This window comes from Vanacampus margaritifer, chromosome 11 (assembly GCF_051991255.1).
Source record: "Vanacampus margaritifer isolate UIUO_Vmar chromosome 11, RoL_Vmar_1.0, whole genome shotgun sequence".
Lineage (NCBI taxonomy): Eukaryota > Metazoa > Chordata > Actinopteri > Syngnathiformes > Syngnathidae > Vanacampus > Vanacampus margaritifer.
The window spans coordinates 2157956-2182655 of NC_135442.1; the positions used below are offsets into that span (position 1 = coordinate 2157956).

General features: G+C 42.8%; 2 protein-coding genes across 4 annotated transcripts in view; one reads left to right on the forward strand and one right to left on the reverse strand.

The window, feature by feature from the left end:
• Positions 1–24700, forward strand: part of znf142 (zinc finger protein 142) — a 28296-nt gene that overhangs the window by 659 nt on the left and 2937 nt on the right. For both annotated transcript variants that reach the window (XR_013295933.1, XM_077580105.1), the window contains exons 2-9: positions 6–180; positions 283–388; positions 794–1042; positions 1670–2494; positions 3195–3372; positions 7219–9508; positions 9668–9773; positions 10540–11018. Coding sequence is in view for 1 of the 2 variants with exons in the window: in XM_077580105.1 (XP_077436231.1) it covers positions 7–180; positions 283–388; positions 794–1042; positions 1670–2494; positions 3195–3372; positions 7219–9508; positions 9668–9773; positions 10540–11018 (4407 nt within the window). In the remaining variant the exon portion in view is untranslated. The remainder of the gene's footprint in view (positions 1–5; positions 181–282; positions 389–793; positions 1043–1669; positions 2495–3194; positions 3373–7218; positions 9509–9667; positions 9774–10539; positions 11019–24700) is intronic.
• plcd4b (phospholipase C, delta 4b) lies at positions 12062–23141 on the reverse strand. Of its 2 annotated transcripts, none has more exons than XM_077580110.1 (16): positions 22813–23141; positions 18817–18869; positions 18581–18739; positions 17522–17750; positions 17092–17221; positions 16784–17015; positions 16500–16701; positions 15698–15842; positions 15463–15618; positions 14648–14806; positions 14112–14274; positions 13928–14044; positions 13656–13834; positions 13263–13395; positions 13033–13182; positions 12062–12955 (listed from the first exon to the last, which is right to left on the reverse strand). In XM_077580110.1, exons 2-16 carry the CDS (start codon positions 18833–18835, stop codon positions 12864–12866), a joined length of 2265 nt encoding a protein of 754 aa, XP_077436236.1. In that variant the 5' UTR covers positions 18836–18869; positions 22813–23141; the 3' UTR covers positions 12062–12863. The 2 variants fall into 2 exon arrangements, with proteins under 2 accessions (XP_077436236.1, XP_077436235.1); XM_077580109.1 differs by having other exon boundaries at positions 18817–18872.

The window sequence follows — 24700 nt, forward strand, 5'->3', positions numbered from 1 at the left end:
CCTAGGATGCCACCCGTGCGCCGCCTGAAGAGGGTTCTGCCGCACCACGAGAAGCTAAACCTCCTAGATATGCTCCAAGGAGGGAAAAGTTGTGCCGAAGTTGCCCGCCATTATGACCTGAACGAGAGTACCGTACGGTACATAAAGAAGAAAGAGACTGAAATAAGGATGACCCAAAATGTACGTAATTTAAACTTCTCTTGTTTGTTATCGCATATCTTTTTTAGCTATTGTTAAGGTGGCAACGAAGCAACACTTTGTGGATTTTTGTTTCATGGACAGTTGGGGATGATGGGACCTGACAAATGTGAAACAAGCGGGCAGAATGTTGCAGATGGTGGCCGGCCCACTTGTACCTTCTCAGAGAGACGTTTACGCAGCTTCAAAAGTAAGTGCAAACTTGCAGTTGATATAAAAAGTCTACACACCTCTGCCGTAATTTTGTGACATAAAATGACACCAAGATAAATCAGTGATAAACCTTTTCCACCATTAATGTTTAAATCAGTTGGGGGGGGGACAATCCAAATGTTTTCCAGAGATAAATTAAAAATAAACAGCTGAGATAATGTGGTGCATAAGTGTGTGCGCCCAATCACATTCCAAGTCATGTTAAATGTCAGTCAGCTCACACCTGTGTGCTTCTCAATAACCGCAAATAAATTGAATCTATTCTATGAGGGTTTTACTGGCATTGTTTTTGTTTTCCAGCAGAAACCTTAAGGTTGACTGATGAATTAAGTGTTAACTTAATACTGAATGCATCATCATCTTTGTTTGTTTTTTGTCACAGGTAGTAAATGTACAGATGCAGATCTCCAAAAGCAAGTCTCCCCTGAAAGACCAAAAAGAAAAGCGCAATCAAACCCTGGTTGCACATCATCGGCGATATCAGATGGGGAAAAAGCAGAAGTTGAAGTAGTAGTAGAAGATGAAGGCGAAGAAGAAAATGACAATGAAGATGAAGAAGCAAACACAGAAGGTCACAGTGTGAACAAACAGAGAAAAGTGGATGGACAGGATTCAGTGTTGCCAACCAAAGGTATGCTCAGTCACGCAAGGGGTCTCAAATGCTGTCAAACAAAACCTATTAAAGGTCTCTATAAATAAAGTTGAATTGATATGAAGTGAGGCAGTAGAGGGGTGTGAGGGTTAGCACAGCTGTATCACAGTTGAGTGGTTCGGTGTTCGAATTTCGGCAGTGGCCTTCCCTAGTGGAGTTAGTTAGCATGTTCTCCCAGTGCTTGCATGGATTTTGCCCGGGTACACTGGTTTTCGCCCACATTTAAAAAAAAATATTCGTGTTAGGTTGAGTGAAAACTCCAAATTCTGCATAGATGTGATTGTGAGTGTGGATGGTTGTCTGTATTGGTTTTGCGATTGGCTGATTTGGCTGCATTCCAACAAATGACAAACATCTGCTAAAGAAAGTGAATGGATGGTCCAACTCCTTGGGTTGTGCAAATCTTTGCACAGTCTGAATTTATTGAATTGCCACCCAACCTAAAAGAAATAATGCAAATTATATTTTTATTATAATATAATATTTTTAGGATGAATGAACATTGAGTTGGTCAAATTGACATATAACCATTATTGGTAAGGAACTGGTGAGTGAATAAATGAGGGTTGTTGAACCATCGTTTTTCTTATCTGGTGTTCTTTTTAGAGTACATTGCAGAGGAGGCAGAGCACATGTATGACACCCACATGTGCCACAAGTGCAAACGCAGTTTCAAGATGCGCTCCCATCTGGAAGAGCACCTGCATTTGCATTTTCCTGACCCGGCTCTGCAGTGTCCCACCTGTAAGCGCTTTTTCACCAGCAGAAGCAAACTGCGTGTGCACCAGCTCCGCGAGGCCGGTGAAAAAGCCCACCGTTGTCAATTGTGCGACTACTCGGCCGTGGAGCCGAACGCCATTCGCCGCCACCTCGTCACCGTCCACGCTGACGAAATGGAAGAGGATCCAACGTGCCACCGCTACCCGTGTCCCACTTGCGGTCAAAGCTTTGGCCAGAGCGGGACGCTGAAGGCTCACATGAAGACCCAACACGCCCGAGCACCCAAGACGGCCGTGGCGTGCTTTCACAACGGTTGTCCTTTCCGGAGTCATTTGCGCAGGGCTCACCTGCGCCATTCGGCAGAGGAGCACGGGATCACGGCAGTCGGATGTCGCCATTACGCCTGCGTTGCCGTCTTTCCCAGTGAGGAGCACATGGAGGTTCACTTCAAGACTCACCTGGCTTACCACTGCTCACAGTGCGATTTCTCATGTTCCAACAAGGCCGCTTTCCTGCGGCATCAGCGGCAGGGCCACGCGGGCAGCGAGAAGCTCTCCTGCGAATTTTGTGACTTTTTTACATTCAACCCAGTGGAATTCAAACGACACGTTGGACACGTGCACGCCAGCGAGAAGATCCACCACTGTTCGCAGTGCAGCTACGTGACATCACACAAGAGAGCCTTGAATCGACACATTCAGACGCATAGTGGTGAGGATTGTTATCTTGTTTTTTAGGGATACGTGCCAATTTGGCACAGCAACAGATTAGTGGTTAACATGTCGGACTCACTGTTGAGGGATCTCGGGTTCATGTCTCGGCTCGCGTCCTCTAGTGGAGTTTTCATTTACCTTTGCTTGTGCGTTTTTTCTCTGGATACTCCAGGATCTTCCCAGAATCCAAAATCATGCATGTTAGCTTCATTGAAGACTCTTAATTGACCTTTGTATGAGAATTTCAATTGTTCATCTAAAAGTGCCCTGCGATTGGCTGAAGACCAGTCGAGGGTGCACACAGCAAATCGGTCAGTGTTAAATTTCCAGTGTTCGATCAAATATGCAGTAAGCAATGTTATCTTAACACTGTTAGGATAAAAAGTTACACTGTTGGGGTGGCTGTTTGGAGTAACCTGAATAGTACTACCTTGAGTGTTAAATTGAACACACCCTCATTTCCAGTGAAGGAGAAACTTTCCAATTTTCCAGCGCGCTGTTGACATTTCACTAGAGATACATCCAGTTGTTGTTGTCAGGGTGGCGTGGATCAGTGGTAGAGTGGTAAAGTGTTATGTGTAGTTTGGCAGAATTAAATTTTGAACACTGACACTAGTGTAGAGTACTTTCAACACTACTCAGTGTTTACAAGTGTACATTTTTAACACACATTGTCCACATTTTCTTTGTCTTTCAAGGTGAGAAGCCCCACAAGTGTCAGTTGTGTGACTTCCGGTGCCGAGACGAGTCGTACCTCTCCAAGCATATGATCACACACTCAGGCGACAGAAACTTCATGTGTGAGGAGTGTGGATACATCACCAAGTGGAAGCACTACCTGAACATCCACATGAGGAAACACACAGGAGACCTCAGGTAGCTTGACGCTGTTGTTGTGTCCGTTTGCTGCTAACTAATCTCGTGTACCCAACATATCACAGTGGTGCCTTAGTTTTCTGCGGGTCAAAATTTGAGGTACGAGCAACCTTCAGATAAGCCACCGCTTGAGTGAAGTAAAAATGAAAAATTTAGCAATCAGGCTACGATAATAATGCCCTTGCATGTTGGCAAGGAGATCCACAGACGCCAATATGCTTTCAGCCGTTTATTGAATGGGACGAAGTGGTTAGCATACAAATACAAAACACTCATAAGGCGTTGCTATAGGCCACCTACACAGGTCCACTATACTCACATGCAGACTGACTCCTATTCCTGCGTTGTTGAAATGATTAATCTAGACTGAGAGACCAAGATCGTATATAGTGCTTTTTGGGACACTCAAAGACGCTTCACAATGGAAACATTATTCATGCACTCACACATTCACGCTCTGGTGGTGGTAGTAAACTACACATTATGTAGCCACAGCTGCCCAGGGGCAGACTGACTGAATTTGTATGCAAGTCTATCAATAAACTACACTAAATTAGTACTAGTCTAACACTTTGAAGCCGTAATTATGAAAAAAATCAAATAAAACAAACAAACAGAAAAAAGTACTGCGCTAACCGAGTGTGCCACTTGTGACGCATGATGATGTACTCCTACGCCGCTGCGCAAACTCATTCATTGCTTGCCGCTCTAAACTGAGGACCACCTGTATACATATGAAACATACTCCCTCCCAAAAGTATTACAACAGTGAAGTCAATTCCTTTAGTTTTGCATCATTATTTGTCATGGTTGCTTTAGTGAAGTGTTTTTGTTTTGTTTTGCTTTTTTACACTTTATTTTCAAGCCCTAAGATGTCGCCCAAACGTTCTGGACCTTTGGTGTTTTTTGGCCCGAAGCTTAAGCGCAAGAGGAAGGTCATGCCCTTATACGAGAAAGTCAAGATCCTCAATATGCTCCGTGACGGGAAGACATTTTCCGCTGTAGCGCGCTGTTATGGATTGAACGAGTCGACGATCCGCTCCATCAAGAAGGAGGAAGCCAACATTCGAAGCACGGTAGCCATTAATGGCTCGCAAACCTTGAAGAGGGTGGTAAATACACGTAATAAGTACATAGTACGGATGGAGTCTGCATTGGTTCTGTGGATAACCGAATGCAGGAGGAAGAACATTCCTTTGAATACCAACGCCATGATGGAGAAGGCCAGACAACTTTACCAGGAATTTTCCGATGGAAGTGTCCAACGTGACAAAGAAGACACCAACAACAACCCCCAACCAGGACCAACAACATCATCGGAGGAACCTGTCGAATTTCTTGCTAGCAAAGGCTGGTTTGATCGCTTCCGGAAGAGGTACCAGCTGAAGAGTGTGTCACCACATTGGGAATCTGCATCGGCAGACATGGCAGCAGCCAAGAAGTACCCAAACACTTTCAAGGCACTCATCGAAGAGAAAGGATACAAACCAGAGCAAGTCTTCAATATGGATGAGACTGGCTTGTTCTGGAAGAAGATGCCAACAAGGATGTTTCTGAAGGAAGAAGCCAAAGCCCCTGGATTTAAAGGGCAGAATGATCGTGTGGTGCTGATCATGTGTGGCAATGCAGCTGGCTTCCTGATGAAACCAGCACTAATCTACAAATCTGCAAACCCTAGGTCCCTGAAGAGCAAGAATAAAGACCTGCTGCCTGTCTTCTGGATGCATAATCCAAAGGTGACTGTATCGAAACCTCTTGTGGCCGAGTGGTTCTACGAAAGTTTCGTCCCTCAGGCTACGTTGTACCTATCGGAAAAAGGATTAAACTTTAATATTTGCTTGATGATGGATAACGTTAGCAGCCACCCACTGGATTTGTCCTACGAGGGAGTGCATATTGAGATCGTACCAGATAATATTCAGCCTTTGGATCAAGGCCTGATTCGGACATTCAAGGGTCTTTACACTCAGAACGTCATGCAGCACATCGTCAACGCCAGGAGTATTGACGAGAATATTTCTGTCGGAGAGCTGTGGAAGAAGTTCAACATTGCGACGGCTCTCCAGGTCATTCAAATCTGTCTACAGGAGTTAAAACCAGAAACCGCGAATGCATGTTGGAAGAAGCTATGGCCGGAATGCGTCCATGAGGGCGAGGAATTCTCTCCTGAAGAAATTCAACGTTTGACGGTGGATAAAGCAGTCAAGCTGGCACAGAGCTTAGGTGGGGAAGGTTTCCACAACATGATGCCTGACGACTTGAATGACCTCCTGGAGACCAACTCTGATCAAATGGCTGATGATGGTTTGGCAGATCTCACAAAACCAGATTTTGAGGAGGCAGAACAAGAAGCTGATCCATCGCAGGAGGACGACGAAGATGAAGGCTTGACACTAGAAAGGCTGTCAGTGATGGTAAAAACGGCAAAGGGCCTCCAGGGCATGGCGGATGCATGGGATCCTTATATGGTTCGGGCAATGCAATTCAAGAATGCTATGGATGGTGCAATGCAAACGTATAAGACCCTGCTTACCACCATGAAGAAAGAGCGCCATAAAGTGACTGTCACTCAAGTCGAGCCACCGTCAGCGTCTTCAGAGGAAGCGCCTGAATATAAAGAACTCCTTGCATTACTCCCCCCTGAAGCACCTGATGATGAGGCGTCTTGTGAAGAGCCGTGAATGCTGTGCTTTACTGTGCAGTACACTACAAATAGTCGTCGTCATCTTCATCGTACTGCACAGCTGATTCTTCAACATTATCCTCTTCACTCAAGTTTAATTTATTTACTGGTAAGTACACTGACTTTAAAATTAGTAATCGTATGTATGTATATATTGTACCATTCACATATGTATTTACAATATATTTTCAACACATAACTAGCATATGATATCTAGGCTTTATTTTTACGGATTCAGTTCGATACTAAATAGGTTGCACTTTGTACTCGCTGCGATATCATGATTTTTACACAAAGTTCACTTCAAATATATTGTTAAGCTTTTTGTGTGGAAGGGTAATTTCTAGGTTAAATTGTAAGGGGGGGGGGATATTTTTTTTAGGGTTGGGCGTCCATTGTTCGCAGGCTCGTTGTATTTACATCTGGATTGGATACAAGTTAGAAGCATATTTAAACCCATCCAAATGAAACCAGAACACTATGCAAATATTTTGTCTGACAATTTACAGTAAGTATGCAACCACACTACCGGTATTTGCAAGATCCTTCATCATGCAGAAAAATAATAACCAGAAACTCCCTGTTAAAATAAAAAAGTAGTCACGTCAATATTTAGAGTTAAATCTTATAGAGGATGCATTTTACCTGCTCAAGAGGAGATTGAAAGGAGTAACCGCCCTGTGCTGATAGTCTGGGAATTTGTCATAAAAGAACACAGGCTTGAGACAGTTATTCCAAGTGAAAGATTTACAGCTAAACATTTAGTAGTTTCCACTGTAATGTGTTTATTTCCATGGATTAGTGTCTTTTAAGTTGTGTAACAAATCCAGATGTAAATACCTGGAAATAAAAGTTGAACTGTTGAGCCTTGTCTCATATTCATCTTGTTTGTTTTCAGTTTACAGCAAAAATAAAGAAATTTGCCTCACTCTTCCAATACTTTTGGAGGGGAGTATATACTGTGCTTTATAAAGTTGACATACCAAAAATGAAGAAGGCGGGAAATTGCACAAAAATGAACAAACCACAAACTCACGGCCCTAACCTCATTCCGTGGAGGTAATCAAGACCATTTGCTCTCCTGATCACTTAATGAACGACAATCAGAATTTCAGTGTTCACAAAAAATGTGCACAGCCTAACTTACCTTCTTCTTTTTCTAGGTATGAGTGTGATCAGTGTCTATACCGTTGTCACCGTATAGACCAGCTCAACAGCCACAAACTACGACATCAGGCCAAATCGCTTATGTGCGAAATCTGTGCCTACGCCTGCAAACGGAAATGTGAGCTTCGCAATCACATGTTAGTCAAACATTCGGTAGAGGGAAAGCAAGCATCTGTGCATAAGTGCAAATACTGCACATACACAACATGTTTCAGACAAGCCCTTCAAAACCACGAGAACTGTAAACACACCAGACTGAAACAATACCGTTGCGCTCTTTGTCCCTATTCCTCGTTCAGTAGCATCAGCCTCTTCCTGCACAAGAGAAAATCCCATGGTTACGTGCCTGGTGACAAAGCCTGGTTGGAGAATTATGCAGCAAATGAGAGGGAGAGGTACTCGAATAGCATGCTAGAGAACTCACTAATTGGCAAAGGAAGATCTGCGGTGTCCAATGAAGAACCCATTCCAGCAAAGCAGTCTGACCCCAGGGCTCCACTAGATCAGTTTCCCAGTGAAGCTACTGAAGTTTGTTCAGAAGATGTTCCCCTACTGGATGCTGATGACGTCGTGAGCAAGGAGGGGACCAGTAAAGCAATATTGCATAGTCCTCCATCTAGTGCCAGTCCAGAATACTGCACTCTTGTTTTAACAACATTGAACCCAGAATCTGAAACACTTTTTCTGCCAAATGAGGTCGCAGCTTGTCACAGTACGTCCACTAACACAGATTTAGCTAAAGAAAGAGAAGTTGTCTTTTTATCAACCAACTCGGCAGAAGATGAGATAACTGTTCATTATGAGGGTGAAAAAAGCTGCTATGAGTCTGAGAATGAAACTCTAGAATCTCCACCTGAGAAAAATCAAGTCGATAGCCAATTAAATCCTTTGAGAACACAAGCTGAAGCCCTGGTTTTGGACGGCAGAGTCCGGATGCTTGCAGTGCCAACTCAAGACGTTTATCGCTGTGACCAGTGCTCTTATGTCACCAAGAAGGAGAAGACTCTTCAACGGCACCGTCTGTCTTTGTGCCGTGGTAGACCGCAATACCACAAGTGCCCGGCCTGTGGTGCCCGGTTCAAACAGAGACGGGGCCTTGATGGCCACCTTGCCAAGAAGTGCCCACAAACTTTTGTTGGCAAACCGGCCGCTCAAAAAGAGGACATCTGTACTGCGAGTCAGGACACTTTTAAAAAACTCAGAGGAACAAAACTTATCTCCCAACAAAAGTGCATTTCAGCAGAAGGAGTTGATCATGACGGGTCTGTTCATATTGCCTTGACATCCAGTGACTCAGAAAGTAATCCAAGTCAAGCTGGAGATGTTTCTTCTAATGTGCCTGAAGGCAGTGTGGGAAATGCTTTTGCCCACCAGGAAGAGGCCAATGTGGTCCAGAGTTCCATGTGTGCTGGTAAGCCAAAGCATTTACACCAAAACTCTACCGTCAAGCAAAAAGGACACAAGGCACGAAAGAAAACAGGTGTTTCATCCCCTCACACTTGCCGCTACTGTCCTTTCACCACCACCAGGCGCTACCGTTTAGAAGAGCACCAGTCCCTTCACACGGGAACTGGACGCCACGTCTGCGATGTCTGTGACAAAACCTTCGGAGCGGCGACCAAGCTGCGCCAGCACAAAGTCCGCGTCCACGACGGGCGACCCACTCTGCCTTGCTCATTTTGTGAGTACAGTGGCTACACAGCGGACGACGTCAGGCGACATACTCGCAGGTGCCACACGGGGGACTCTCATCATGACTGCACCGATTGCGAGGCTCGCTTCAGTTCAGAAGCTGCTCTGAGAAACCACCGCATGCGAGCGCACCGGCAACCGGCGCGTTTCGCCTGCGAACGGTGCGACTACACTTGCAGCAGCGGCACCACGCTGACGAACCATCAACGCAGCGAGCACTCAGAGTCTTTTGAGAGCAAAGGAAACTTTGAGGCTCCTCTTAGGATCCACTTCGCCCACCATTGCCAGCTCTGCTCCTTTGCTGGCAAAACCAAGCAGCTCCTCGCACAGCACCTTTTGGATGAGCATGAGGAAGGCTCCCCCTCAGACAAACCACTCCGGTGCGGAAGCTGTGCATTTGCTTGTCGGCACCCACTGGTGTTGGAACAGCACTTGCGCTCACACGGAGGCAAGCGCTTGTACAAGTGCATGGATTGCAAGTACTCGACAGGCAACAAGCAGAAGATCACTTGGCACGTTCGCATTCATACGGGGGAGAAGCCGTACAGGTGTGAGCATTGTAGCTATGCTTGCGTTGATCCTTCGAGACTGAAGGTAAGCTCAAAGTGGCTCAAATGAAAGTTCATTAAAAGAAAAAAATTAAAACACTCCTGTCATGTAAAATGTAGAATTAAAGTAAGATTGAATGTAAAACTTGTTTAGAATCACTATGCATGTTCTCAGCTATTTCTCTCCACGTTGTTGTTCTTCAAGCTTCATATGAGGGTTCACCGAGAAGAGAAGAAGTACCTTTGTCCTGAGTGCGGCTACAAATGCAAGTGGGCCACTCAGTTGAAGTACCACATGACCAAGCATACAGGTGAGACCCAGAGGCGGCAAAAGTACTCACACTGAGCTTAAGTAGAAGTACAGCTACTAAAATTACTAGAGTATGGTAAAACCAAAAAGTATGGATTCAGTGTACTAAAGTAAAACTGTCTGAAATGTATTTAAGTAAAAAGTGAAAATGTTTGTGTAGATTCTTAGTCATCCAGGTCTTGGGAATTCACAAAGGTTTAATCGGGGCAATTGGACTCTTTTGGATGTTGGGTGTTTGCTGAGGTCCGGCCTGTCTCCTCTGGTCAAGACTCAGAGCTTTCTAATGCACCCCAAAGAGAAGCATAACTCTTTTGAGGACACAAATGTACTGTACATATTCTCGACAAAGAAGATTGATGGTTTGAAAACGGAGTGGGAGAAGCCTAGTACATCTCCAAACACATGAGGTGGCTTATGAAGAGTCAATGATTTTGCCGCCAACAATTAACAAAAACACAATTGTTCAGTAAGCTCCATTCCCTTTTTGAATGGAATGGTAATACGTGAGTTTGCATCAAACGAAGCCTAGTTGGGTCAACTAATGACGCCTGTTCGGACGAGAGGAGAAATGTCTTCCAAGATGACCAGAACAGTCCATTTGCAATCGATTCAATGCCCTGACAATGTTTTTGTTTAGTTTTTTTGCTTTATTTGCCTCTACTGTCTGCTTGTAGGTGGCATTGCAAATGATAAATTGTTCTCAATTGTCTCACCTGGATAAACAAAGGTTACATAAATAAGAATAAAAGTTTATCATTTGGATATAGGTGAGAAGCGATATGCCTGCGACCAGTGCGACTACCGCACCAACCGAGCAGACGCCCTCCGTGCCCACCGGGCCACGCGGCACTGCGACATGCGGTCCTACGTCTGCGAGAAATGCGGGAAAGCCTTCAAGACCAGTTTCATCCTGAAGACCCACCAACGGCAGCATGGCGACCAGCGGCCATACACTTGTGGCGTGTGCCATAAGGCCTTCCGCTGGCCAGCCGGCCTCAGGCATCACTTCCTGACGCACACCGATCAGCTGCCGTTTCGCTGTTGTCACTGTTCATATAGGGCCAAGCAGAAGTTTCAGGTGGTCAAACATCTGCGGAGGCACCACCCGGGGATGCCGGTAGAGCAGGGGGTGGTAAGGGACTTGGACTCCGGTGGCCTCACCCTGAAAGAGGCTATGCAAGGAACGCTCAACAATAGAGGAACAGAAGAGGAGCAAGATCAAGAAACATTGAGGAGCAGACAAACTGTGAGTTGAAGGCCATCAAATGTTACAATGTTAATAATTGATCACTTCATAGTATTGCTGTCAGAAATGAGCCACGTTGTGTCTCCCAAGTCACTATAACCCTCCTTTCATGTCACAGATTGATTTGATGCATGTTAATATTTTTAAAATGCCAAAACAAATATTCTGCTGGTCTTGTTCTTTTCTCTTTAATGGAAGGTAATCAAGCTTTTTGTGTGATTTCGGGACCAAGCCCTACCGTGAAAAAAAAACAATTGATGCTACCCCTAATTTATTTTGTAATTGCCTATACTAATAGTTTAAACTTTATACAACAATCTAAATCATAGTTCTATTTTAAAATCTAATTATCATCCCAAAACAATTTAATATAATTTCAGTCGAGATGTATAAGTTTAACTTCCTCGTACCTATTTAGTGTTGGGCAGACATTATTTAGATTAGTATTATACAGTAATACTAAACTACAATTTAGACTAGGCTTTGGCGCCATCTTGTGTTATCTTTCAGCATTTCAGAAAGAGCACTGCAAAACTTAAATAGGTGTCGTAAATGACTAGGAACAGGTTCCACAGAATAAAGATGGCGAATATGTGAATTGTGAGCCATGAATATGCAGGGATTTACCATTTTATTTATTTGTTGCATTTTTGAGTTTAAATGCTATACTGTATTGAATATAATCACATGAGCCCCAGTGACCCATGAACATTTTTTGGGAGGATTAAGCAACAGCTTCATACTGAATCGAGTTGTTTAGTATGTAAGGATGATATAATTGGATTAACCTAAATATGTTTTTTTTTCTTGGTGGGGTATACCAAAAATAGTCATCGGTCTATGTGACCCGCTGCATTCCTGCCCTTTTCGACATCCCATAGGTCAAGTACACCATGTTTTGTTTTTAAATATCAAATAAAAAGCAGAAAAGAACTAGACCATCTTTTTTGTTTGTTTAATTTTTCCAATAGTGTAACAGACCATTTTGACCTGTAACAAAACAAGGGTTGAATGTGAGTATGTACAAAAAAAAAGTCAATCAGTTATTGAAAATTTTGCATATATTTTTTACAGTGACTAAATGAGCAGTACGTCGTCATAAAACCGCACTGACATTTATTTTTGATGCATAGAATAACATTAGCATATACCAAAATTGTACACATCAAGCTGTGTGTGCATGGAGTAAGTAAATAAAACCAACTCATGCAAACTTGCATATTGTAGCTTAGGAAGGGAAGAGATCAGCATGAATAACAAGGCTGGATAATAAGGATGCTTGTCACTCTTTTTGTTACCTTTTTACATACTCAAGCAAGGTCAGTACTGAGTGTATTGATAATACACAGATTAAATTATATGTGTATTTATATTGCACAGATTGTACTCGTATATTTTCCTATGATAGAACCAAAACCCAGTTCCAGATATGGTCTTCGTTTGTATCAAATATCAAAACCCTTGGCCGATCTTTGTGGAAAAGGCCTATTATGATGTCTTAATACATGGACACGTTGGAATTGTGATGTTGAAACACACATACTCCTGTTACACTAACAGTAACTCAAGCTATGATGGAAAACTTAACTTATTTCAGTAGTTCAATTTAAAAAGTGAAACTAGATACTAAAATACTTGATTATAAAAGCTTACAGCTGACCAACTTAAAATTCACTATTACGTAAGACACGATGGAATGTTTAGTATTAGAGTTAATCTTGAAATATGAACAATGTTTTTTGGGATTTTTTAGTTCCGATAATTAAACAAGCCTTTGGATCTAATTGACCCAGGAACAATATCGCTGTTCTTGGGAACTGAACGTAAACAGGACGGTTAAGCTGTTCATGTGAGTTTGGAGATACTGATATTAACAAACAGTGATGCAGGTGGGATGACCGTCCCGTCTTTTGAAAGGAGATGAATGTGCCGATATCCTGCAACAGAAATCAAGCTTTGAGTTAAACGTCCCGCTGGAGATTTATTTTTAAAACGACTATCACTCGCTGCTTACCTGGTTGGATGCACGTGAACGGCAGCGTGTACTGTCCGATGAAGTCGTTTTTGGATGTCTTGTCATAATCTTCCACTTCAAAGCGAATCAAGGCCAGATCGGGAGTGTGGATGACAAAATTCAAAGTTTGATTCCACACGGGGTTAAATCCTGCAGGAAGAGTGATCGTTTTACTTTCTTTTAGGGCCTGATACAAATCTAAACCATCACTTCACACAACCTTCTCGTACCGTTGTTGTTGATGTAACTGGTCTCCTCCCTAGCCTGGTCCTGCGGTACTCCGTAGACCTCCACCCTGACCAAGGGATCGACAATGGAGCCCTCTTTCTGGTTCACCTTTGGTAGCTGCTGCCCACTTATCACCTGAATGATGACGCAAAGTCATTAAAAATTCACATCATTGAGTATTGGTGATTAACTACAGTGCTGTAATCCCCTGTAATGGAATAGTGTAAATTCATATTTACTGTAATTATGCGCTAGCTCGCGTAGCTTAGTCTGACATACATATCGGTTACGCTATTATAGGAACAGAATTATATCCCAAACGGAGAACCTCTTGTATTTCGAGAGCCGGTGGTCTGGATGCTTCTTTTATTGGTTGTTTGAGAAGGCGTGTTCACCTGGATGGATAAGCGCATCGGTTTGTAGGCCGGCTGCTCTTGGGGTTTCTCTGGGTTGAACGTTGTGTGTTTGTCCCTCAAGAAGCTTGGTTTGAGCACATAACCGCAGTGACCGTTCTGTCCGAACAATCCGTCGTTTAGGTCCATCTCCAAACCCGCCGTCTGGAAGTTCAGAGCCACTTTGGGGAAAGAGTGAAACATGACGTCATTCAAGAGTTCGTCATCTGGATTGCATGAACACAATTGGAAGTTACCAAAACTTCTCTCCCCACCTATCTGGCATCCCACATTCCACAATTCCTGAGGGTTATAGTTTGAGGAATCGGTCCTGAGGCCACTCGGGTAAATCCTGCTTAGCTGTTTTACATTATGTCGCACAAAGTCTGCTCCTGTAGAAACGTATGACAAATGTAGTGTATCTACGCACATCCACTTCAAATTCATGTCTCCTATTACCTGCTTCCTTAGCGAGCCTCTTGGCCTTGGACTCGGAAAATGAGGACATCTCGTTGCATTTAGTGTGCAAAGGGGTGCCTTTAAAACCACGGAAGTGGATGCTCTTGCAGTAAACCACCAAATCGGATAGCTCGCGCGAAAGTTTGGACTTGGGTTTCTGAGCCTAGCAAGAAAACATGTACAATTAGTAAAGTTAGTTAGGCAACAAACCTTGTCTTGACAATCATCTAATCTGCCAAATGTAATTGGGGGGAAATAATACACATCGAACCGATCGAGCAATTATCAACACTAAGGAGAGGAAAGCTGCAAGTTTTAGTTAATTTGTTAATTTTGGGGTTTTGTTTGGAGCTGGAAAAGATTAATGGGATTTCCATTCATTTCGAAATGGAAAGATGATTTGATGTTTTGAGTTACAAGTGTGGTCAAGGAACAAAGTAAACTTTTTTTCAAGGTACCATTGACCTCAGGTATGACCATTGCATTGTCTTCATACCGTGCCAATTAATCTATGAGTGTTAGCAACACACTTCTACCTTCTCGTGTTGGTTCAAACTCTCCGCATGTAGCTCTTCTACAACTTCACCGTTGGCCACCTCCTCCTCGTCGCTAATGTCATCTGTGAGGGTTCCATCCAGGGATCCTTCCGAACCACCAATTTTCTTGGCTTTAAGCAAAACCTTTCCTTTCAGCTCCTTCATGTGTGGACAAGACGGTAGCATTAGTGCAGGGCTGTGAAATGTGAGTACATTTGAGTACGTACTCTCTTGAGGACACATCATCTTGCACTTTACTGTCTCCTGCATTGCCGTGCTCTTACTTTAACATTGATCTGCTAAGTGCTAATGGAAAGTCATCTACAAACAGGATTGCGAGAACTTATTCCACTCAGAATAAAAATGTCAAATTTTACTGGCTATTCACAAATCTTGGGATTTGCTTAAAGATACACTTTTCTGAAAGAGGCAGTTTTTTAACATGGAATCAATTAGTCCACAAATATATTCAGGTATAAATGTAATGGATGGTAAAAATTTAAATGAGAATTCAAGTTAAGATCAGCAATTACTTGTCCTTGCATGCAGTATTTCATGCCGAAGCTTCAAAATGATCAAACTTTGATACCATGCTTCGCTAGTGGCTCTAAAAAGAAACAAATTAGAAGAAGAAAAATGGCTGCATCAAAGCAAACTAGCAGACTTCCTGTTCAATCTCAGGCATGGGTCCTTGAGACTTTTTTGTGAGTCTTGTTATGATTCACATGTCCACCTAATTTTATGCTTATGGCTATGGGTGAAGCTGGTGTTAGGTGCTACTGACCGACAATTACAATAACTGAGGTTGGACTGACCTGTGGTGAGGGAAGACATTGAGGGGTGGCGTGTCCGTCTAAAACGTTCCTTAGCAACGTGTCACCCAAGATCTTGCTAAGGTGATGGGCCATGACCGTCTGCTGCTCCACACTGCAGTGATTCTCAAGAGACAAGATTACCGGGAAATCGGATGTCTATCAAGAAAAATCAGAATTGCACATCATATTCCGTCGTATATTTTTGGGGGGGTTATGTGTTGTACATGCTACCCACCGTGAAGGCGTATTCTTTCAGCGTTGCAATGATGTCCTTGAAGAAGATCTTGGAGGTGAGAGTGTGGCCGTGATACACCACTGGCTCCCCATCGCTGCCATCCCAGCAGTCCACCTCCACGCAGCGACAGCCTCTCTTAAGGGCCCTGCGTTGCACACACTTTTGAAATAAGTCTTCATTTCTACATTTAAAAAAAATAAGTAGAAGGTAGGACTAGAATTGACATTGGGAAGTGATACAAAAAAAAACAGCCATGGTTGTACCGATCGATATGAAATTTGAATTTGGTGTCAGACGCCTATCAAATTAGGATGCGCCAAAAAGTGTCAAAGATTAATGCCTGGAATTGAACAGGAAGTCTACCATTTTGGTTTGAAACGGCCATTTGCGGTGCATGACGATGAGTTCCTCAGTGATGCTCAAGTTTCAATCAATGGCACAAAATTTGGTGGACGTCTGCCAAAACATAATGAACGTTTCACGGACCCAAGCTCAAACTTCAAGAGGAAGCCAGCCGTTATGGTGTAAGTATGAGTGCAACCATTTTGGGGAATTCCAGGGCTTGTACTTTCACAAAATCCTTTTAGGGAAATTGCTCAACTGAGCCCCAATCTGACGTAGGTATCCTAGACAGATACCGTAGATCACGCTAAATTGCGAAATTTTTCAATGGCGAAAGATCATTTGAGTGTTAACCATTACAAGCATGGTTACGGAACAAATTAAACTCGTATGTCAAGGCACTACTGCATGCCATGGGGATAAAACATTTTTTGTGTGCGGTATGACCAGCAGGTCTTACTGGATATAGGCCTCCAGGCTGCTCTGGCCTCGCAGCTGGTCCTCCATCAGGTAGGTATTGTGCGAGGACGAGATGAAGTAGTGGCTGAGCGGCTGGCTCATGTCCTGGTAGAGACCCAGATGGTCGGGTTTGAATATGGAGCCCTCCGGGGAGCACAGGTACCTCTGGAAGCCATCGAAGGACATGGTGCTTTGCTTCTTGGCTGCACAAAGAGATTAGATTCCTCTTAGCCCCTCTTGTTAGAATAGTGAATAGTAAATACATAGGTCCGCCTCTTAACCGACCTGGTCCCGATGGTTCATAGCGCTCCATCAGCTCCCTGGCATGTTGGGCACTGCCTTCTCCCTCCTGCTGCTCTACGTTCAGGAAGTTCTCCAGTTCCTCCAGCATTAACGTCTCCCCGTCTCCAGAGTAGTCCTGGAACACTCTCCACACTTCATCTCTCTGGGTCAGCATCTTGTAGAAGAGGACAAACTGCTCAAGTTCCAGAGAGCCGCTCTGTGATCGGTCAGCCATCTGCAAACCAAACAGTAAATGCCTTACTCTTGTTGTCAACGCGTTTGAGGACCAACAAACACTTTCCAACTCATACTGTGAAGAGATAGAGCGCATGTTCCTCATTCATCTCCACGTTCATCATCTTCAACAACTTCCGCACTTCTTTGAAGTTCATTTTCCCGTCTTTGTTTTTGTCGGCCTTGTGAAACCAGTCTTGGACCCATCTGAGAGGATGCTCAGGGAAACTTGGAATGGGATTAAAACTAGTTGTGATTCATGTTATTGAAACACTGATTGACAAACTGAAGTCCAGGAACCTCCATGGGGCCACAAGCCATAACATGGGGCTCCATAAAATATTGTAATTAGTGATAATATATGTCTTATCATTTTAACTCATTCACTCCTGTAGATGTCTTGCCCAAAGTCACATGTGATAGACTCCAACTCACAGGCAACTTAAAAAGGACATGCGCTAGAGAAAATGGATACCTGGACTGTATATGCCAAAATATTAAGGATACTGATCCAGTCTCTGCTTCTCATCCATGTTTTGAGCCCTGTGAATGAGCTTGCGCAATCCGCGGATCCAGGCCTGAGCTTCCTCTGGGGACTCAGCCACGAGGTCCAGGTTTCCTTGCCGACCGTGAAACACCAAGGTGAAACAAAGGTCAGCCGAGAATTCGTCCGTGATGCTCTGCAAGACCTCCGATTGGTGGCCTTCGCGCACCACCTCCACCTCGATCACTGAGACTGGAAAGAAATCAGTTTGATTCATTACCAACTCAAACTTTTACCAGGAACCAAAATGATAGCAATATTCATAAAGACCCTATAAAGTAAATTTTGAGTTGTTTTTTTTTAAATACTGTATATACGTTATACATGTTTGACGATTATTTCTGAAAACCTGCTGTGCAGGTACTGAGTAGAGGAAAACTGTTTTCGGGTTTCCTGATTTATTTATTTTTTGGCATGGCTAAAACAGCGCCATGGGACACACTTTGGGTCTGGCATTAGTTTCCCACCCTTCGAGCTACTGTACTTTGTTTGCATCAGCAATTTTCCGGCGCATTTGCAGCTGGCTAGCTATGCTTACATGACAAAATTGAATCTTCACTTTGGAAATTTTACAGGCGTGGCTCCTTGAGAGTGCCTCGTTGTCTGTCGTGAGTGTGTGCAAGTCACACAGAGAAAAGCAGATGAGCGATGATAAGGAAAATGGTCTAATATTGATTACATTTTTGACAGTCAGTGTGTGGACTGGAGCTTAGAGCTGGTGTGGTGGCTTTAGAGTGCTTTGTTGTTGGCCATGGGTCCATGTCACAGAGAAAAGGCAAAAGCTTTCGGTATCAAAATTGTCCAATCTGACAGCCAGTGTGTGGTCAGGAGCGTTGCGCTGGCGTGGCTGGTTTAGAGTGCCTCGTTGTCCCTGTTTTAGGCTGGTGTTATGTCGAGCCCATTCGCCTAATTTTGTTTCCATTGGTGAAACTGATGCCTGGGTGGGGTAAGTTAGTTTTGGGGTGGTGCTTAAGACCACTAAAATGTTACTGAGTGAACTTCGGGGATCATTGGGAACTTACAGATGGAGTGGCCTTTTCCCATCCATCTGGACTTGTACCAGATACTCAGACCGTCCTCCAGGAGTCGGAAATGCCTTTGCTTCTTCCACGTACGGGACTTCACCTTCCTCAAAGTGGACCCTGCCATCATCACTCTGACGTCAGGGTCATCCTGAAGACCTGAAGGCCCATACAATATCATAACTGCTCCATCATCAAGGAAAAATGTATCATATAAATCATTCACATGTACTCACGTGAACCCTGAGACTCCATTTTGTTAGCCCTCAATCACGCCAATGGAAAGTTGCTGCTAAAATGAAGCAGATGTTAGTGGATGGATTCCAGTTGTTTGAAGAAATTGCAGCTATTCACTGAATTTTCAGTATATGTATCGTAATATTTCTTTATCATAATACAGAGGCTGTTTCCACATTGCAAAAAGTAACCAGAATTAAAAGTCAAGGCAATATATGCTTGTTTTTTTGTCGGGCAGAATTACTTCTTACCAAGAGCATTTCACTTGCATCCAGTATTTTTTTACTAAAAAATATTAAGCTATTGCACTCTGTTTCCATTACTACAGCCAACAATCAAAAGTTGGAGCGATTGGGGTAGCATCAACAGTAATGGAAAAGCAACCAGACAGGGTGGAACCAGCCTGGTTCGGAGTACAACCGGTACAGTGGAAAGTAACCACACCAATAAAATGTGGCCAGCAGTTGTTGTTATTCCAACTGCCATATTTGTATTTTTAACTTTTCAGTCATCGTGCCTCAACCTATTGGGTACATTTGGCACTGCAGTCCGGACAGACTTAAATTTGTATGTAAGTCATCAAATCAAGTGACACGATCCCGCTATGCAGTGACAAACTGCTGTGGTTGCAAACGCCCACCATGACAAATACAGCTTGTTTTTGTTTGTAACATTTAAATTGCCTAGATACACACACTCATGTTATGTTGTAAGCCAAATTTTGTGAAGTGTAATTAACATACACAATGAAAATACAATTAAGTTCACGTAGTTGCTGTCATGATAAGTGGGTCAGATTGATCCCGATACATTATTGCCGTTAATAAGAAATGACCATCACAGGATGGTTACTTGATAATGTTTGATTGTTTGGTGTCTTAGAAGCACATGCGTGGCATGTATGCATGACACGTTAATCAAAAAATGTCAATTTTACCAAATAATTTGTAACACCTGTTATGTTGTGGGTCAGATTGACCCATTGAAAGTATTTTTTTTTTACGTTTTGTTCTCCTATCCTTTTTGTTCACTGCTAAATGTAGATGACACACTTCGGAAAGACAATGTTTTCCTCCTGATCCTGAGTTGGCACCTCCGAGATATCGTATCCTCTTTAACTGTGTCCTGAAACAACACAGATTTATCTTTGCTTTCAAAAGCACAAAAGCGCTCCCACAACCTCAAGTTTAATCCTCAGGAACAGCAGTAATGTCCCTGAGTCGGTTTGACCCAGGCATGTCCATTCAGCCAACAAATTGTTCTTCATGAGTTTAAAAAAAAAACAAACTTCTGTAACTCAAACGTGTCTCGAACTATAAGAAACAACTTACATCTGAAATGGGTCAGTTTGACCAAGCAGGAAATGGAAGGGTTGCCACCTTGGATTTGTGGAAAAAAAGAGACACCTGACCAAGCTCTGGCACTTAGCAGTCAAGCCCGAAATTATTCATACCGCTGGGTCTGGCAAATTTTGAATATGTGGACATTTTAGCATGACAAAATACCAAAACACACAGCATAAGTGCTTAAGAAATTGTTCGCCGGGTGAAAATATTAACGTTTTGCATTGGCCTAGACCAGGGGTGGCCAAGTTCGCTCCTCGAGAGCCCCTATCCAGCCTGTTTTCCATGTCTCCCTCCTTCAGTGCAGCTGAATCTAATGATCAGCTTCATCAGCACGCTTTGCAGAAGCCTGATAACGATCCTGATCATGAATCAGGTGTGTTGTTGGAGAGAAACATGGAAAACAGGCTGGATAGTGGCTCTCGAGGACCGAACTTGGCCACCCCTGGCCTAGACAGTCCAGACTCAGTTGAAAATCTGTGGAGGGAACCAAAGATCAGGGCGATGGCAAAAAGAGCTCATCACTAAAGATGAATGGGCAAAAATATCAGACGAGTCTAGCAAAAAGCTGATCAGCAACTATAGGATGCGTTTTATTTGCTGTAATGGCCAATAAAGGCTTTTCTATTGATTTTCAGGAGAAAAGTATGAATAATTTTGGACGTGCCACTTTTTGTTCAAATGTCTGAACTTAGTGGAACATTCATTATTCAGCTAGTCACATGCACTGTAAACTACAAACAAGGCATACACTCTAAAAAAACAATAAGATACAAACACGACGTGGCAACGTGTAACTATTCTAGGAAAACGTCACCCACAATTACGTATTTGTACTTCAAAGTCAAAGCAGACTTGGTAGGTTCTATCTTTGTTCAAATTGGTGTCGAAATGCCTGACAATCCCGCTGTTTCTCTCTGCACTCTTTGATCGTGACTCACTGACTCACTGGCTGCCGTGAGAGGACTGAAATTACCGAAATTACCGTTTTTTTATGTGAAGTGCAAGGGCTTAGCTTTCATATAGCACAAACCCTTCGCATTTCATACCAAAACACCACTCGTGTGTGTGAAAGGGTTAACGGGTCAACGTGACCCACAACATAACAGGACGGTTGAATTTGAACATCTCACACAACTCATTTATTCACAGTCCTGCAGTCACGAGCCGCTTCCTGTGAGTGTTAAATGAGGTCACAAGTGTGCAATTTTATTTTTAGGCCCGTCGGAGTGAAGCGTGTTTTAGATCACGGCTCTCTTCCGAGGCGAGATGAGTCATTGCGAAGCCGAAGCCCTCGGGGAAGTTCACTGACCACACGCGCAAAGTCACCCAGATGTCTGGCCAGATGGAATTAGGGAATTAACTACTCGGCCAGGAACACAAACGTCCTCTGTTTCTTGTTGGCTCTTCGTGCTGCCCCAGTTCTGGTGACATTATGACTTTGAGTAGTAATCTTGTTAGGTTGCGAGTTGGACAAATCGCTTCTATTTTTTTAGGGATGATGTATCATCGAGTGGGACACGACATTAGTCCTCAGGGTATTAAATGGTTGGCAACTGGAATGTTCTGGTTGTCTTCAAAGATGTTTGGATTCATCAGTTCATGTACAAATGTTGTCCTAACATGAACTCATGAGTATTATCATTTTGAAATGATAAATGAATTGTTATTGAAGCATGAGCTGCTAAGAGCTAATGCACTCAATCTTAATTGAAATGGTTCATTCCACAATCAAACATGAACCTGAATGTTGATTATTGATCTCCAAATCTCAACCAAAGTAACTGCAACAGCATTGCTCAGGTGCCCTTGAGCAAGATACTCAACTGTCAGTTACTGCTGATGCTGAATGAGGAGACGGTGTTCAAGTGCTTTGAGTACCTTGACTGAAGGCCCATTTGAAAAAAATGGTTTGTAATTGAGTTCATCATGACACATAAAGGTTTTTTTTTCAGATTTGTGTCATTTCTGACACATTTGGATCATTAAGCAATGTGGCGGGGGAAATTATTGCTGTTCTTGAGAAAATAAAGGAAACAGGATGGTTTTATCAGTGACCTATTGAGAGGTCATTCGCGATTGGGAATGCTTGCCAGATTTCACTTTCAGATCACGCTCTGGATCAGAATGACCCCGCAGCATTATTGCTGTTCTTTCCATAAACAAACATAACACGACAATTAATCAGTTATCAATTGAAAGGTAATACATTACACTAAAATGTTGAAATAGTAATGGTGTTAGTGAGATGCAAACTATGTATATTAGAATTTTGGGGGGTAATTTCTGACACTTGCATCATGAAACATGCTCGGGTCAAATGAACCGTTAAAAACCAATTTAACAGAAGGGTTAAAGGTGAGATGCTCATTTCAGTCGAGCTAAAAACAAAAACATGTTACAATCACTCAAGACTGGCAAACATTAACAAGAGGATTAATAATTTGTCTCTTGCCTCACATAAGCAAACAGGGAGCCTGCTCGCGGAATACTAACCAAAGTCACTGCTGCAGACTGGAAATTAGAACCAGACACTATAAATATGTGACATCATCTTAGCCCCTCCCACCAAGAAAATGTATACATACACTGTAGATACAAGAGCAGCCTATATTAATATATTAATGAATGAGAACGAATAGTTTGATTTACCAAGAGCGCAGATTTCCGTGGAGATGAGTCAGACGTCCAGATGCGCTCGACCTAAAGCGTCTCCCCCACTAAAGGCCTCGCGTCCTGGGGGGCTGCAGGGGGCTGGGCTTGATGCATTGTGGGCAGCCTGAGAGATTGTCCAGAGAATCAGGGATGACACGTCCTTGGATGTCTGGATCCAGACACTCGGACGGTTCTGGGGAGTGTTTAAGCACTCGGGAGTGTCTGAGGAGAAATCTGTGTCGGACACAGACCGCGACTGCCTGTGTGCGCTCCTCCTCCTCTTCAGCTTTCCTTCCTTCCTTTTGCAGCCCCTCCCTCTTCCCACTGCAGCTTGCTTTCCTTCTGCTGCATTTGCCTCATCTGTGGGCATCATGTGCCACTGCCAAATGTTGTCAATAAAAACGGTGGCAACTATTCAAAGGGGATATAGCAGGGGAATGTGGCTTTTCTTCTTTCTTTTTTTTTTCAATTGCTTATAAACAAATAGTTGGGTCCCTGGATTGTATGCCAACTTGTCAAATATGCAATTAACTCATTCTCTGCCATTGACGGCTATAGACGTCAAAAATTCATTTGAACTATTTCTATTAGTTTAACATTTTTTTTCACTTTTGCTAACAAGAGTATGAAAACCTAGACTTTTTTTTATTGTGAATTTAGAAAAGATATAAAATTTGGGATTAATCGTGAGGTAACTAAGTGAAGTCATGTGATTAGTTACAATTAAAAAAAGTAATCGCCTGACGCCCCTGAAAAGACGATTACAATTTTTAATTGTAATTAATAGCATGACTTCAATAGTTAACTCACGATTAATCACAAATTTTATCTGTTCTACATCTACAATACATATTTGTCTAGGTTTTCATTAAAAAAATTATGAAATGTAAAAAAAATTTGAACTAATAGAAATAGTTCACATGAATTTTTTACGTCTATAGTCGTCAATGGCAGTGAATGAGTTAAGTATAGAAATTTAAAATTATTTCATTTACATGCAATATTCATTTTGACAAGTTAGGACATCACGACTTCTTCACAATGTAGCAACGTGGCACTCTAAAGCAGCCACGCCAACACAAAGCCCGGTCCACACATTGACTGTCTGGTTGGACATTTGGAAAGAAAAGAAAATACATCGCACACTCCCACTTTCTCTCTATGACGTGCGTGCACTCACGGCCAACAACGAGGCGCTCTAAAGCAGCCATGCCAGCAGTCGACAAAAGTAAGTAAGTTGAAAAACAATTTAACACTTTCTGCAATTGAAAGAAAAATGCACAATTTGTCTCCTTTATAGTTTTACATCTTCATTGTGGGATGGCAAACTTTAATATGTAATCATTAGCTTGAGGAGCTACAAGGAGGCGCTGCACGCACCACTTAGAACCGTTTTTTGATTGTGAGGAAAACACACAAAATGTTTCATTTATTGTTCAGCTGTTACAGCTTAATTGGCGGGCTTATTATGTATTCATTGTGTGACTTGTTTTAAATTGTGAAAAAATGTTTTATTTTAGTCATTTAAATAAGTAAAGCCAAATATGTTTATGGACCATGTGCTCCTCTGTCCAATCTGGCTAATGCACTGCAATATTGACTTGCTGCTCGTAAAAGGAGATTTGACAAGAATGCAGCATGCGTACTTAGGAGCAGTTTGTACAGAGAGCACACTTACAGTATGCCTTGAAATGCGTCTGCAGGATGATGGAAGCTGTAACATATCCTGTTTGGGAGGATTCGGGCAGGAACGTATATCCACTCAAGATGTAATCAACTTTTGAAATGTACTGTACAACATTTTTGTATTTAATAAGCAGTCGAAGAGCCCTCACACTCTCTTTTTCATGGCAAATCTTTAAAATGGTCATCAAATGTTGACGCC

Excerpts from the sequence above, each read along its gene's own strand:
- plcd4b (XM_077580110.1), bottom strand. Across the intron at positions 16,702-16,783 it reads CTATGAACCATCGGGACCAG|CCAAGAAGCAAAGCACCATG; the intron begins GTCGGTTAAGAG and ends CTCTTTGTGCAG. Across the intron at positions 14,275-14,647 it reads GTTTGAACCAACACGAGAAG|GCTCAGAAACCCAAGTCCAA; the intron begins GTAGAAGTGTGT and ends TTTTCTTGCTAG.